This window comes from Botrytis byssoidea, assembly GCF_014898295.1.
Source record: "Botrytis byssoidea strain MUCL 94 chromosome Unknown BBYS_046, whole genome shotgun sequence".
Taxonomy (NCBI): Eukaryota; Fungi; Ascomycota; class Leotiomycetes; order Helotiales; family Sclerotiniaceae; genus Botrytis; species Botrytis byssoidea.
The window spans coordinates 17,851-34,309 of NW_024065887.1; the positions used below are offsets into that span (position 1 = coordinate 17,851).

The window sequence follows — 16,459 nt, forward strand, 5'->3', positions numbered from 1 at the left end:
TACCAAAAAGTCCCATGATATGATGGGAATGTAAATGACGGAACTTTACTCTAAGAGGCGGTGACATTTTTCCCTAGGGAGGTAGTGTAGTGTGGGTGGAATGAAGACAAGCCGACAAGGAAAGCAAGCCCACTCACGCTCAGGGTTACAACTTACAAGTTCGAATAGAATTCTAAAGAGGACCCTTGCTCGGGAAAGGATTATGCTTTGGGTATAGGAGAATTTCCGCTTTTCGGATGAGTTTCCTCTTTCTCACAAGTCCCTGTCGAAAAGATCTTTTTATTTTCCGGGTGATGGTTCTATGACAAGGGTCATGGAAATTTCGAAAAGGAACTTTTACCTGACATTTTCCAGCTTGGCCACTTGATAGAAGGATTTCGGTTCTCAACTCTACATGGAATAGATCCACGGGTGAGATGGATGGCCGCGAGATGAGATGTTATTGTCGTCGTACAACGTGCCTAGGTCGTAGGTCCCCCTGCTAGGCCCATCGATTCAATTGCGGCGAAGCTATTTAGTGGATCAAATAGGGCCACGACTAATATAAAAATAGTGACAACTTAGAAGCTTTTCTGTCTCGACGCTGCGTATAAGCCTTTTGAAAGCCAATGACAAGTTGAGGGATCCCTTCTGACTCCCTAGAGCTCTACCCTGTAAACTCTGTTTTCTTCCCTGAGCTTCCCTTGCTTCCCTTGCTTCCCTTGCTTCCCTTGCTTCCCTTGCTTGGAAGCTATTTAGAAGCCACGGGTACAAGAGAATCCACTGTCCGGAATCCCCCAGAACCTTGAAATAATACACTTCTCCTCCGCTTTCGTAGAATAATCGAATGAGATGCATAGGAATTGTATAGTAGAAAGATAGTAGTAGAACGAAAATCGAATTGAGGGGCAGTCGTTTCACACTTTATTTCGTTTCCAATCAGGGCTCAGGAATAATTCCTTTTTACTTGGGTCGATGGAAGGGAAGGGGTATTTTCGGTTGACCAAATGATGTTTAATTTTGTTCTCAGCATAATAATAAGTTAACACAAACAAGTACAATCAAAATCAATAGCCTTATTACTCTTCACTATTGCCGTCTACACGTATGTACATTGTTTTCATCTAATCATAGTGATTCAATTCTCTACTACATTTGACATATCTTACACACCTTCATCATATTCCACATGACGACTCGTGGGAAATTCAAGGAGTGTAATAAGTACCTATCAGTCAGTGTATGTAGGTAGTAAATACTTAAAGTCCGCGCAAAAGCCCACGTAATTCCACTTATTACACTATTCAGCGCTGTACGAAGAAATTATCATCTGCCCTTGGGCAACTTGCATCTTGCATCTTGCATACAATGCTTGCATAAATGAGCGTCACTAGACTTTGTACAGACAGTACAGTACAAAAGCACCCTTCATTAATATCCATGCTTGGCCAATTGTGAAACTTATCCCCTTCCTGTGCTCGGCACTTGGGAAGATCATTCATTTATCTGAGAGACTACTTTGCTACCTTGTTAATAAATAACTCATCCCTGGCTATCAATTCCCATTTTTCGATATCGCACCTCGGGTCTATCGATTACTATCTAAGTCCGACGATCTCATCATCTGGATCCGATTTTAGCTTCTGGTGAGCTCATCGGAATCGTCAATCTGAACTTCATTTGCTGTTCTCTCCCGTAGCGCTGGGTCTGCTTACTATCGGTCGTGGTATAGGTATAGACAATCCCCTCGGAATAGACGCTAATACCCAGAAAGTTTTTGCGCAATATTGTACAGCAGCTCGAGTTTTTCGACATATTCTCCTCCTGGCAACACAAGCACAAATGACCACTTCGTCGGAGAAACATCTACTGCCCCTTCTCTGGTCGTTTTCATCGCTTTCGTCGGGTTCGGTCCAGAGCTGGTAAGGCCGGCGGGATGGGCGTGGGAGGCTCGACTCTTTCAGGAATTGATGGCTGTCACTTCTCACGCTGAAATGCTTGGAGCGAGAACTGGTGTTCTAAGAGGCAATATTACTGCTGAACTATCTGATCACAAAGTGGACTTTCCCGACCAAGTTTAGATGGTTCTAATTGAGATTTTTGATGAATACATTGTCCATCATCAGTGTAGTTGAAGCTACCCTTAATGATGAATAGGCGTTGGGGTTTTAGTTGACGAATCACGGCAGCAGTGTAAAGTTGCTGCAGACAAAAGATCGACACTTGGATGTTCGGGAGTGTCATAATGTTAGATGACCTGAGCGAGTGCTATGCCTAGGTAGGTGTGCATATTGTGCATGTTAAACAGGGCTAGAAGAGTAGGGTCACTAAACACTGGGACGCCACAAACGACAGGCCTATTCGGAAAGGAAATCCGAATTCTCATTTCAACAAACAATACGTACCTCTTTTCCCTTTTTGTGCCCGGTGTAGCCAGATTGATATTCTGACTCTTTCCTTATTGAGTTAAAGAGCTGGGATAGATACTGGGGATTTCATATCGACTGTTGCTCAACCACGGAAAGCTTTTCGCAACCTTACGAGAAAACCGCAAGCCTCCCGTCGTGACCGCCGTCGGAGCACAGATTACAATCGTATTCACCGCTGCTGTGAAATCAAAGAAAGGGAGGAATAACTACATTACCCCGTATTTTAGTCGTCCTAATACTGCAGTGCTTTCTCTTCTTCGTCCCACTCACGTAGATTTACTTTTTTTCTTCTTTTTTTTTTCTTTTTTTTCTTTCTTTCTTGGGCTGTCCAAAGGAAGCAAAGAGGAATGCGTATTACAATGATCAAAATACCTGCGACCGCCTCTTCAATCCTCGTAACTCGTTATCCATATACCTAACCTGAGTTATTTCGTCTGTTATTCAATCATGTAAACTATTAATAGAAGGAGAACCATCACAGCAAATAGCTCGATCTTTGCGGTGAAATTATGAAAGTATAATAATTGATATATTTTCTGACATAATAATGAGAGAACTGACCAGATCATGCGGAGATTCTCCCAAAGTAACCCCGAACTAATCCTAGTCAAGTAGTAAATTCAGGAGATGTGGATGATGCTCCCCTTTGGTCGTTTAGATAACTGAATTGTACGAGTGGATGAACACCCTTGATATCAGTCGTGGCTGTGCTTGTTTTGAAATAATTGACTCCTGTCGTGTGGTTGAATAGATGGGATTGGGCAGCTGCTTATAGATATCAAGCATTACAAGGGGAAAAGAGTACTAGGACGTGATTAGTCATAAAAAATACTTAGATGTGAAATAGAAGAGAAATGAAAGGCTGCTTTTACATGAAGAAAAAAAGATCCCAATCTTACCTCCTGTTCGTATGAAGCGATCAACAATCTAAGTAGAAATGTTGTCATCTGGGACGTAAAGTTCATCTGCCCAGTTTCATATATTCCGTTTCAAGGGAGTATCATCTTGCCAAAGAATGTTCCCTCGCTCCTATCAAATTTCAGAATGGATAATTTACTCTGTTCTCTATCCATCAAGCCGATCTCTAAAGTGGCAACAAAATAGCGCTTTTCACATAAGAATATCAAAATGCAGCCACTATCACGGTACTCAACTTATCTTTCTATTACTTCCTATCTCATTCCCTTGCTCGCCATGTTGATGCATGAAGGTGAGAAGCCTTCAAATATTCATCAATCAGTTCAGTATCTATCATATTTTTCCAACAAAAAACGACGGATTTACAGGTACCAAGGAATAATAAGCTTTAGTTCATATGACAGCTCGTGAGTTAATTATAATCCCAAAACTGGGGACCAACATAGATAACTTTTCACTCTTCCTTGTGGTGTGGCTTCAATAGTTTGAATTGCTCGAGGCTTCCAGGCAGACTCATTAAGATAACAAATATTTCGAGTTTTTCCTTGCCTCATCTCATAATCAATCATTTCATAATCACTGGGCTCGAGAATCCGTGACTCCATCGTCGTAGTACACGATATTGTCGAATCCATCCCATTGTTGTACGTCGTCCTACCTCATGCAAGGTCCCATACTCATACCTCATTACCGACTTGCCTCGGAAGCTAGATTGGCCTTTCGGGTGTGATGTGAAATAAAGTTACGATCATCTACCAGGTTTTTTTTTTCGTACTACCTACGCTTGCATTCTATTATGCCAGGGAGCAGGCCAGGGCTATACTCATTGCTTGCGGCACCAAATCACTAGACGAACACCACACCATACACAACAACGTTGACGAGTGGTCCAATGAATCAGATGGAGCCACGATACCAAACTTAATAAAGCTCACATAACCTTCAGTCAGACCAAATATCAGTCTCTATTGCGCCACCAAACTTTTGGCTGACAGTTCTTGATTATTTTAAGCTCCTCTTTCCACTCTATTTCCTATGTGATGCGTAGCTCATCCCAACTAAGCGCGCCTGCTTAAGGTACCTCGATTACTACGCCACCAAGGGAAACTCCGTGCAATTTCCCATATGGCTACCTGCATGACCTACTGCCTTGCACAAGACTTTTAATTTTTGAAAAAGTCGGTCGGTACCATTCGGGCCTCAAAATACTTTTAGTAAATTCGCCAAGAATTGACATATATCGATTTTCATTTTCAGCTGATCTCGTTGTTTTCCATCAGCTTCTATTTCATAATCTTCTTGTTGCATAATCTAGTTGTTACAATAATACTTCTTTTTAGTATGACTGTATTGATACTTATCAGCAAATAGTATAAAATTCAGAACGCTTAACTTCTATCTTTGGTTCTATGTGCGTTTTTTCTTCCATGCATGGACAGGTAACAGGGCCTTACAACCTTGTACCACAGCAACATCTTACCAACCACGGTTCTGGATCCTTATTTGATCTTTTTACCCTTGGCTTGCTGCATGAAGCCGAATTTCGGTTCCTGGTCGTCGGGTTGATCACAATTTCATGTACGCGCCTGTTGGCAAAGTGTTGGCCTGGACTACCATTGTGCTGCATAACATCTAAAACAGCAAGCTGAACTAACGAATGACCTTGCGTTGAAAACGATCAAAGGCCAAACTGCTTGCGAAGGGAAAGAAGCAAAAGAAAGGACGCTTACCCTGTCCTGTCCGAAGACTCCACGTGGCGAGGACGAAAATGGAAATTTGATGACGATAGACTATGGATGTGTTCCCGCGCTCGCCACGTGGATTTAAAGCAATATCGAGAAATCAGCAATTCGTTCAGGCCGTTCCGGGCGAAATCATAACGGGAAAAGGGCGGTATACGAGAGATAATTTCGAGGAGCGGTATGGGTACACGGTATGTGATCAGCCTTTTCTTTCCTGTCCACTTGGCATATGCATAGATGATCGATCCACGAAGCATAACCGTCTCCACGGGAAAGAAACAGGGCTTTGGGTTTATAAATGAGAGAGTACCACCAATATCCTTATGGACATTACGGGTAGATTCATATTTCCTTCCCCGTGGGGAATCACTCGGCTTCCTGCGACTGCGACGGGAGGTGAAGATGGAACAATCGTACCTCAAAGTATCGAGACTCTCCGCGATGACGGCGCATTGAGAGCATCGGAGCTTATCACACTTGCGAATTCTGTAAGATCATTTTAGTAGGTTCTACACAATTATCAAGTCAAACTTTACTCGACCGCGCACCTCCAATTACAAGTCTTTTAACAAGTGTGAGACTTGAGGGAGGGAAGGGCAATGCACACCAGAGAGCGAGTCGATAATATATTACACGAGTACCTATGATGTACTCTATACAAGTGATGTACTTTATACATCACATATTCATTTCTGCGCATGATGAGAAGATCTCATTTCACTGCTACAAGATGGATTTCAAAGCTGAGAATTTCAGATGTGCAACAAAACATCTCACTCTTGACTCTACTGCCTCAATTTTCTAGGTACAGTGAATTGACTTCTGTTTCCGCTATATAATATTTATTCACAAAATGGGAACGGAATCGGCGAGGAGATTGGGGAGGTCTCGCCATGATATTATTCCATCTTATTTCAAAACTACTTATCATACTTCGGACTTCTTGCATCGGTATAGGCAAGTGAATTCGAAAAAGACCTGATATAGGGAAGGAAACGTGCAGTACTTCTTCGGGATGAAGTTTCATTTCCCGCAAATACCCCATGGAGATTCTTACCAACGCCCCTCGTGTGAGATTTTACCGCGGGCTTTCCACGAATGCTTCAAAAATTGAATTGTCAGCTAGCGGAAAGAACAGTATTGGGTTGATGATCTTTGTCGCTCTCATGCTCACTTTCCCACTATTCTTGAAGAGTCGGCGATGATGACTTGTCTTGAAAGCTAGGCGAAAGAAATATCACCACGTTGATAGATAATTAAACTTCAAATTACCAGGAGATCTAACGGTCAATACATCATCTAAATTGCATGTGATGACAGAATTTATATAAATCTTTAATTCATCAACCTCTTTTCCTCATCATTACCCCAATCAAATCTGACATTGAACAATTCTCACCCACAAAATGCAATACAACCTCAGCTCTCGGCACCACGGTTCCCGAATCCCAACCCCTGACCACCCACCCCATCAGCAGAAATTTCCCGAGAAGATGCACGGAACGCACGCACGCAACCACGGAACATAAGATGTGATAGCGGAGTGCAGGAGTCGGAATCTTAGTCCGTGGAATTCTTCATTTGTTTATTATTTGCCGATCACAGTCGTAGTCACTATCACATTGCATGTGCAGATAATATATGTGTGTGAGTGAAAGAACATGGTTTAGGCGTGGAGTCCGGGGCCAATTTCTCCTTTGGGATAGCATCGCCGTGGGGGCTGGAATTGCGGGGATCGTGGTAGGGGCGGGGAGACGACATGTGGTGGTGTACTTTTTGATATCTTGGCGGAGGGGAGCGGGATTATGTCTTTTTATCAGCTGTTGATACTAGCAAATATTGTTGAGCGGCGTTTGAAGTTGAGTAAACATAGTCTATTCTTCATGACCCCCATGAAAAATTTGGCATTACGTACCATCCTTGAATGCTTTCCTCGCCCATTCCAACCTCAAACTCATATAGGCTTGAGAAAGATTTGTCTGGGGGTTGTGTAAACTATCAAAATCACTACGGTTTCCCTTTAATATATGCAACTCCGTTTCATTCCCTGCGTCCATCAATCTCGTTGCAAATTTCATGACTTGGTCCCTAAACACTTCCTCCCTGCCGACATCAATCCATGTTGGTGGTAAATCATACAAATTTGGCGCACAGGCTGGTGTTACATATTCCAGATGCTGTGACCGATGATATTCTCTCCAAAGTTTTTCTTTCCGAAGAGCTTCTGAAAGAATTTTTTTGTCACTCGGATCAGCGTCTACTATAAGCTGGCGGTCGGAAACATGGTCTGGAATGCTATAAATGTCCTGCAGATGATAATCCCACACAGTTTTCTTCCAGACTTTGGAGGTCCAGAATTCCCCTTCCTCCTCGGAATTTTGTTTCGTTTCTACAACCAAGCGATCATCGATTACGGGACAGATTAAGCACTGTGCCATTAACTTTCCCCTTCCATGTAGTCCCATGTCGACTCCATCACGAGCCATGATTGCAGTTGCGGCAGCAAGTCCTCCTCCTAAAAACTGCCCAGCTATCATTATCTTCGTAGGATCGATGCGCAAATTCATTGCCTCCTTGAAAACGTATTGAAGACCACGATAGCAATCTGTTACTGGAGTGGGGCACCAATGCTTGTCCAGAAGGCGATAATCAATTGTCAACAGTACAAGGTCAAGTTGCTTGATCAGATCGCAGAAGCCGGATATACCGTCAAAGGGTCCATCAGCCATGAAAGGGTCACCGTGAATGTAATATATTGCCGGTCTAAGGTACAAAGATGTGGCAGTTTTGAGTTGTAAGATAACAACTTTGATATCTCCGTACGTGTCTGGAATTCCTGGAAACTTTGAAACGGCCACTTTCGTGGCAAATATTTCTGGGTGGTCGGCAAGAGCAGCATCTGCGGAAGTTTTTGGTCGGGATTGCCAGTGACGAAGCATGGTGGATGTTTCCTTTGTGAACAAAGATTCAGTGCGTCTCATAGGCCTCTTGTTCCGAGCTTTCTCGTGTTCAGGGGTATCTAGTAGTGTATGAGAAGGCTTTGAAGGAAGGTCTTTTGAGAGGGGGTGTCTTAACATGATGATAATTACTTCCGTTGTCGCAACACTTAATTCTTAAAGTTAGAATATGCTACTGTACTAATGAATTTTGAAGATATCTCGAGTCTTTATCACAGTTTGGGAAGTAAGAGAATAGCAAAAATGATTCCAAAATTTCTGAACTTTGTCAAGCTCTGAGGCTGTCATGAAGTTCAGAGACTTCTGGGAGAATGAAACTTGAGGATACTTGCCCATAATTTAATTACGTTCTTGCCTTGAGATTAAATTAAAATGCACCAGTACGAGCAAAGAGGAGTAGGTGCGATGTGGCTAAAATTAGACACTCGGAAATGCCCAGGTAAGTAGGGCTATTAGATCTAGAGATATGCTGGAAACTCAATATTGTATAGCACTAGATGCTCCATGAAAATGAACGACAAGTACTCGCAATTACGATTCTGTCTAGAACATGTGTACATTCTCATTATTCAAAGGAGGAAAGAACGACAGTGAGCTAATGGTTGCACAGTGCTTTTGTTCCTTTCTCCATTCTTCATGTATAAAAGCATCTGAAACTATCAGGATGGAAGTGACTCATTCTCTGAAGTCGATTTGCCAAGTTCAGGTTTCTTAATTTACTTGAATTGAAGCTCCTGTAGCTAAATCCACGTCGAAGAACATATCTGCATAGTGTATTTCTGTTGTAAGGAGCTGTCCTTTCGGTGAAATGATGTATGATGGGGAATGAAATTTGATAATCGAAGTGAAAAATGTGCACAAGTGAAATACAAATCGTTTCAATTCCTCAACAACCTAAACCGGGTATAGTACTACTTTAAAAATGACTCCCCCTATCTTCGCCGCCTTCCATAGAGGCAGCGTGTCCAAATTTGATACGAGATTTCATTATTTGAAAGGCTCTCAATATCTAGACTGAATCCAAAATCTCAAACAACATCAACTTTCCAATGGGATTGAAAAGTTGAAGGTTCCAGCTGCCGGTTTATATCCGGACTATTCAAATCCTTTAATCCATCTCCTAACCATTTCACAGTCCCACCTATCAGATCTCTTCTCAGCTAACATCCCCTTGATCCCCTCTGCCATCTCATGATTCTCAAATCCTGCCGGATATTTACCAGATTTGATATTATTCAATACAATGTGACGCTCGGTACGGGTAGTAAAGGGGGTGATCAGCTCAAACGCTATAATTCCCAAGGCATAAACGTCCAATTTAGGACAGACAATAGTGGACTTTCCTGGAGGCATATAAAGCTTTGTCCCTGCTTGCTTTGACCCGAGACGAGATAGCTGTGTTGAGGGGTTAAGCTCTATAGCTCTTGTAGATGGTCCAGCAGCAGGAGTGGCCGTAGTTTCAGCAAGTTTGACTGCTAGTCCAAGATCCCCAATGCACGGCGTAATATAAGCTTTGTTTTGATCAGCAGACCCAGTACACGTTGGACAGGCGCTCCTGCTGACATCTATTAAGTCGTGCGAGGGAACGAATGCTTCCAGGTCCTTCTTGGCGGATAGGAATATATTGGCGGGCTTTAAATCCCTATGGATCAGGCGTTTTGCGTGGAGATACTGGACTCCATTGAGAATGGCACTCAGTATTCGAATTGTGGGAAGTGTATGAAAGCAGTGGCGGATGGGAAACTCGTGACCTGGCTGTGGTGTATCTGTTGAGATATATTCCTCCAGTGTCAGAGGATAGACAGTAAATCGAATGTATAGGATGCGAGCTCTATTGTCTTGTGGAGTGATGGTGTTGCCATTGCTGTTACTTTCATATTCTTCCTCTTCATCTTCGCTTTCCTCTGACGACTTCCCGCTGGATCTTGTCGCGGTTGCATTTGAAACATCAAAAACTACACCACCATCACCATTATTTGTGAGTACCTGGTCGCTGCTAGTTTTACCTCGTCTTCTAGTGTCTTTCTCAAGTTCCTTCTCCATGTCCAAACGCAAATCATTCATGCCGAAAGTGGGGTCTTGCTGCATTCCAAGTTCATCTTCTGATTGTTCCACCTCACTCATAGACATTGAGAGATAGCTTGATTCATCCTCAGCATCCATCAAACGGCGTGTTGATGGAACGATTACATTTCCCATCTCAATCCAGCAGCCATAGTAGTTGACAATGTTGGGGTGTTTGTGTTCAGCTAATGCTTTTACCTCAGACAATAGTGCCGCTGTGTCAACTTTACGAAGCTGGTCTGGTGTAATGATGACCTACAGAAAGTCAGCAAGAGAAGATTCTTAACACTCGAATAACGAAAAATGCTAGGTTCAAGGGGCATGAATTATTCTTACTCACCTTCTTGATAGCACATTCCAGGTCATCAACTCTGTGTTTCACTTTGTAGACTGCTCCAAATCCTCCTTTGCCTAGTAGGCTAATCTGCTCCCATTCTCGGTTGTAAATTGACCTGTATTGAAAAGGATTTGCGGTCAAAGCAGCTGACGAGAAAGGGTTCTTGGGGATCATTGCAAGATTGAGACTTTGCGGCTGGTCAAAATAGGACATTCCGATCGACGAATTAGACGTTAATGGAAGGATGGAGTTTTGGCTAAAGGTCGAAGTCTGTACACGCTGCAATGCACTTTGAGAGAGAATAGAATCGAATGTTGAGAGATAGCCCTCGCGTAGAGTTGAAAATTGCCGACCTGCAAGCTCATCTGCTCTGGGAAGTACGCCTGACCGGCGAAGCTCACCCGCCATATCACTGAATAGCGCTTGAGCTAAACGCTGGATATCTGGATGGTTTTCTGGCAATTGATCATCTGGACCACGACCAGAGTTTAAGGTGGTCAAAGCTTGTGCTTTACATCTTGCCTCAATTAAGGAGAGGTAAAAAAGAGTGGATTGCTGGTTGTTTAATTGTCCAATTGGCAAATGTACATCGCCAAATCTCGTCAGAGCTGTAGAAGGAGATTGGGGAGGAAGGTGGATGTCCTCGGTGGATGAATCATATTGAGACTTTTCATCCCTTGTCTCCTCGTCACTAGAGAAGGTTCTTTTGTTGCCAGTAGTAGAAGACATGATATTCCTCTCCTATTTTGTCCTTGGACGACTTTCAATATCGAACTGAGGTCTGAACATTGAATTGCTGATATAAAACAAACGTAGAAATTGGAGAATAAGTGCAGTGTAGAACTGATACGAGAGTCAAGTATGTGATATGTCTTTTTGTCTTTCTTATACGTGTCAAATTGGCTTTTGATTGCGGTTTCTCCTTTATTGGTACCTTTTCAAGTGAAGGGCTCGAAGAATAGAGTGCAGGCTACAGGATATGAATATGCCCTGAGCTCTAGAACAGTCATCGAAGCTTCTGTCCAATTCTGGAGAAGCGCCCAGTAAAAGTGGACCTGTTGCTCAGATAATGCACGTGATACGGTCATTTAGAAAAATCAGATGACTCGTGGCGGTGAAACGCGTCAATATCAGAATCCCGATTTCCTTATCACAAGGAAGAGATGTCTCGGATATTCCATATTGAAAGAGAGCAATGCAAAGACTTTAGCTGATGTTTAACAAAAGTTGAGTTGCGGAAAAACTACGAGAACTATCAAGCTAGTTAACTTTAACTATTCTTCCCGAGATCAGATACCACTGGCTTTTGTCTTTGCAGCAGTGTTGTTCGTGCGCTGTGACAGACAGAACGCATACGGCTGCATCAAGTGGTTTGTCTTTCATTTGAGGACCACCAGCGCTGCGATTGAAGAACTCAAGACGGTAATCTAGTTATTAGCCATTGGAGGCTCAACAAGAATCCGTCACCAAGAAAGCGCTCGTGGTAAATGTACTCCTTGACGACAGGGCCCATTGCATTATCGTCTCACCTTACAACACTCTTTAGACGATCCCACTACACTCAACTCAGTGTCTGCTGAAGCTTTGGTTTGGTCACTCAAAGTCTCTCCACTAAGGAAAAAGTTTTCTGCATCCAGGAAACGCTACGCCGAAGCTTGATAGTGAGGGCACACGGGCGACTTCATGACATCTCATTGCTGAATACTTTGATGTTCCTTGGTGATATCAGCGAGCAGTTATACCAATTATCGACAGTAAATAGAGCATCTCGTTGCGTTATTCTTCATAGTCACGCCGCCGCACTCAGTATATGAGGATCGCTTTCATTACGAGAACAACCCTAACAGCTTGCCACGCGTAGTCATTTCTCCGGCTGAAGGTTCAAAGTTGAAAGTGATTGAAGCACCTAGAAGGAATCAATCATTCACTTGTTGCTTATCGAATTCTACCGAATGCAAACAAATTCCAATTTCGCCATATTGTTGAAGGCCTTACTACATTTTTGAACAAAGGACCAATTTATACAACAAGCCATTGTCGGTAATGAAATTAATCGTCTACCCATTATTATTCACGTTTAATTTGAATTTATCTTGCATAAAATCCTGGTCTTTCACTTGTCTTGTTTATTCACCGTAACCACCAACGGGCAGCACCTCTAATTTTCAAGGCTTGGTCCCACGTCAAGTATTTGGATTCTCATTGAATCATGAGGACACTTCCATGGAAGAAAAAGAATGGTTCGACCACACTGACTCTTCCAAAGAAAACCATTGCATCTGTCGGCAGATCTGCAAAGCGCCCTCGCGTTGAAGCTTCTCTTTCTGATAGCGATTATGATTCCGACCATGCTCCCAAGCAGATCAAAGCAGTGACCCATAGTTTGTACTCTTATAAGCAGTGCTCTGATTCTCTTGCTGATTTTGATCAAGGTCGTGAGCCATCTACATCGCCTCCGCCAGAACCTCCCACTGAAAGGTTCGTTCGAGTTGATGATCTATGCGTTTGTCGCTAACCCGTTAGTAGTTTCATGGAGGAAGGTCGAGAGCATGATGACAAATATCGTATTGTTGAAGACGAATTTTTGACAGTTGCAAAGTCGTTCACTGTACACTTACACACAGCCGAATACAAAAGACTTGGAAAAATGACCAAAACACGAAATGCTGATGCTATTAATTCGATGTCAAGGCCTGTGGTTGGTAGAATGCCAGATGCAACAAGGCGTAAAGCCGAAGAAGTTGCAAGATCGAAAGAACAGCGAAGCGTTCTAGAGAAATTAGTTGGCAAAAAGGCAGATGGCCTTTCTAGTGATAGTGACGAAGAAACTTTACCCTTTGTTGGAACATCACTTTATGGTCTGATGACAAGTCCGAAGAAAAGAGGTATATCACTCATGAACATTTCTTCTCCAACCAAAACTACAAGAGCAGCCGCGGGATTTCGCAATCCCACTAAATTTAAAACTTCACAGCGCGCGTCCTCTCCGACTATCAAACGTAAGACTCAAGCTGTGGATCTGGATCTGGATTTGGATGCTACAGTTTCCGAAGACGATGATGATCTAGATGCACCTATTTCGGCTCCAAAATTCCCATTCTTTAGACCAATTAATGGGAAAGATGCTGTTAATACAAAATCAGAAGTCAAATTACCGAAAATATCAACAACGGCTACTCCTATTAAGCTACAAAGTTTAAGGACTCCTGTGGCTGTTGAGGCCAATGTTTACAAATCTATCAAAGCTCCAATCGCTGATCCGCCCTCTCATTTATCTGCCACTCAAGATAGGATAGCAAGACGAATTGCGCAGACGAAACTTAGAAGGAAACAGGAGGAGGAAGACAAGAAGAAACTCGACATCATACCGACGTTTTTATGATTGATCAACAACCCTGTGTTGAAATTATCATCACAATTTAATCACATATGACTCACGGACCTCGTTGAAAACTTCACTCATGAACTTTGAATTAAATGGTTTATTACAATCATCACAACTACAATGAATTTGTGCACATTATGATGCCTTGAAAGGCGTCTCGTATGGTGCTTCAGCTTGTGGTGTGATACGCGCGAGATGTCTGCGTGCTCCACCCGACCAATCAACAAGAGCGGTATGGGTCGCCACTCTGTTGTCCCAAACAACTACAGTTTTTGGTGCCCACTTGACTCTTACGTGAAAGTCGGCACCTAGTGCAATGTGGTCATATAGGAAATTCTACGAAACGGTTAGATAATCGTCGGTATATTGCAAACATTGGAGAGGACATTACCAATAGTACATCGCTTTCTTCTTGTTTCAACCCTACGATTTTTCGAGTGACTAGAAGACAGGTCAGTGACGAATAAATTCAGTGGAGATCGCGTATACTTACATTGTTTGTTAACATACAATGCCTTTTCTCCAGTTACTGGATGCGTTCGGATAATAGGATGAACGTTCACGACAGGCTCTCTGCGAGCAATGCCATTCCTATAGTGAGAGGCGTTCACTTGCTCAATACCTGAATGTGTCGCAGAAAGTCCATGCAGACGTTCCTTGAATGCATCACTAAGACGATTATATGCTTCGACACCATTAGCAAAGAGGGTATCTCCTCCGGTTTCTGGTACGTCAAGAACATATAGAAAAGTCGTTCCCGGTGGCTGCTTCTCATATGTGACATCAGAGTGCCATGCTACACTATTTGTTCGAGTCTCGAAGAAGCTATCAGCTGTTTTATCACCAGCTGCTCTATGTACTAGGTGAACTTCAGGATGACTCAGTGGGGCTCCTGATGTGGGATGGATATGAGGTCGTCCGAAATAACTGCCATACTTCACGGCGTCTGCGATCGGTAGATCTGCAAAATCTTGGTCTCTGAAGGCTACGACCTTTCTCTCTGCGACAAATCGAGCCAATTGGTCTTTGCCAGCATCGCTCAACTTGCTTAACTGTACGCCTTTGATTTCTGTGCCCATCGCGGGTGTCAATTCAACTGCCTCAACACCCGGTGCAAGTAGTTCTGGATAGGTTGTATCGGCATCCATTCCATGGTCTCTGTGCTCAAACGATTCAAGGGGTGGGTATGTAGTATCGTCCCAAGTTGGAAGATAATGTGGATACTGAGTCTGAGTATTAGAATAATTTTGTTACTCGCAATGAACTATGGAGAACACATACCGACGCAGCAGCAAACTTGCCAAGACCTTTCTCTTCGGCTTCTTTATCGAACGACGTGGGGGCAAGCTCTTTATAATTTCCAAGCTCATCGCGACTGAATCTATCAGTTACAGACTTCTTCACTTGAGTTGGAAGAGCAACTGTTTCTGTTGCTGAAGGTGCCATTGTGTTTAAGGTGGTTGTTATTGTAATGTTTCAATTGTTGGATGTAGAAGTTTAACTTGAGCTTTCTTAATGAAACAGGAATTTGAAGGACTTAAATACATCCGGGCAGAACGCATGTTCGCAACTTCAACATAACTCATTCGCCAAACTTACCACATTCAACCCGTCGATTCTTGATAACGACATCACACAAGATTCTTATTGGAGCTTGCGTCCTAATTACCACTCCGCAAGATCTAATCATAGATAACAATCAGATCGTGACACGCTCGGGAAACCCAATACGCAAGCAAAGACAGATGACACGCAATTTGGTGTAGTTGATCGTTGAGATATTAGAGTGGTTATTGGTCAATGAATGATGGTGCAATTGTGCTCAGCGATCACGAATGTTGTTTGGGAAATGTGATAACAGAGTGGATACATCGGGAATCGAGGGGTAGATAGTTACAATCATACTCGCCACTTATAGAAACGATTCCTTTTTCAATCAAGACCGATATTCCAGATATCTAGGATCCCCATCCCCAGATTTCTAACTGACTACCCTACCCTACCCATAGGAGTGTTGATGCTACACGTGATCAAAAGCTGACACAAGTCACGTGTATTTTTCGAAGGAAGCTTTCTGGTTGATTCAACAAGCATTGGACAGATTCCAAACCTCAAACTTGAAAACTTTTGATTTGCAGGAAGACAGGTTTTTGAGTTGCTTTTGATCACTCATTATGGCTCATGATTAATCCCTATGAGCATGAGTGCTGAGAAATCAATTGCCAGTATGGTCGCTAAGACTATTACAGTCAAACCTGGCTACAAGGGTCTAAAAACTTTAAGGCCTAATAAATGCCCGTATATCGGGGTTGCTCGTATATTAAAATTCAGCCTCGTCATTTAGCCTTGTTTTATACTTTCAGCCTCCCCAATTTCACTAAATCTGTCATGTAAATTTATGAATTCATCGTGTGATACGCCAAAGCTCGGGCCAATACCACCAGTTTTATAGGACCATATGCTCTTATATAAGGGGATGTCCGTTTAAGTCAATTTCACGATATAAATTTTTGGAAAGTTGGAAAAAAATGCCCGTATAAAGTGGATGCCCATACTGCACGTGCCCATATAGCCAGATTTGACTGTAGTACTGAAATCGGTCCACCCTAGCGTTGACTAGCGTTGCCTAGCGGCGTCATGCTCTATCT

General features: G+C 42.8%; 4 protein-coding genes across 4 annotated transcripts; 1 reads left to right on the forward strand and 3 right to left on the reverse strand.

Annotated features, from left to right (window-relative positions):
• Positions 1 to 6,975: 6,975 nt before the first annotated feature.
• EAE97_012016 (uncharacterized protein) lies at positions 6,976 to 8,145 on the reverse strand (the record flags this gene model as incomplete). The annotated part of the gene is made up of 1 exon (XM_038882530.1): positions 6,976 to 8,145. The coding sequence occupies one exon, from the start codon at positions 8,143 to 8,145 to the stop codon at positions 6,976 to 6,978; it is 1,170 nt and encodes a 389-aa protein (XP_038726601.1).
• A 975-nt stretch (positions 8,146 to 9,120) lies between these two features.
• EAE97_012017 (uncharacterized protein) lies at positions 9,121 to 11,155 on the reverse strand (the record flags this gene model as incomplete). Its single annotated transcript, XM_038882531.1, has 2 exons — positions 9,121 to 10,344; positions 10,430 to 11,155. 2 exons carry the CDS (start codon positions 11,153 to 11,155, stop codon positions 9,121 to 9,123), a joined length of 1,950 nt encoding a protein of 649 aa, XP_038726602.1.
• Positions 11,156 to 12,635: 1,480 nt separating this feature from the next.
• EAE97_012018 (uncharacterized protein) lies at positions 12,636 to 13,808 on the forward strand (the record flags this gene model as incomplete). The annotated part of the gene is made up of 3 exons (XM_038882532.1): positions 12,636 to 12,807; positions 12,859 to 12,904; positions 12,953 to 13,808. 3 exons carry the CDS (start codon positions 12,636 to 12,638, stop codon positions 13,806 to 13,808), a joined length of 1,074 nt encoding a protein of 357 aa, XP_038726603.1.
• Positions 13,809 to 13,946: 138 nt separating this feature from the next.
• Positions 13,947 to 15,257, reverse strand: EAE97_012019 (uncharacterized protein; the record flags this gene model as incomplete). Its single annotated transcript, XM_038882533.1, has 4 exons — positions 13,947 to 14,147; positions 14,203 to 14,252; positions 14,305 to 15,034; positions 15,093 to 15,257. 4 exons carry the CDS (start codon positions 15,255 to 15,257, stop codon positions 13,947 to 13,949), a joined length of 1,146 nt encoding a protein of 381 aa, XP_038726604.1.
• Positions 15,258 to 16,459: the final 1,202 nt, after the last annotated feature.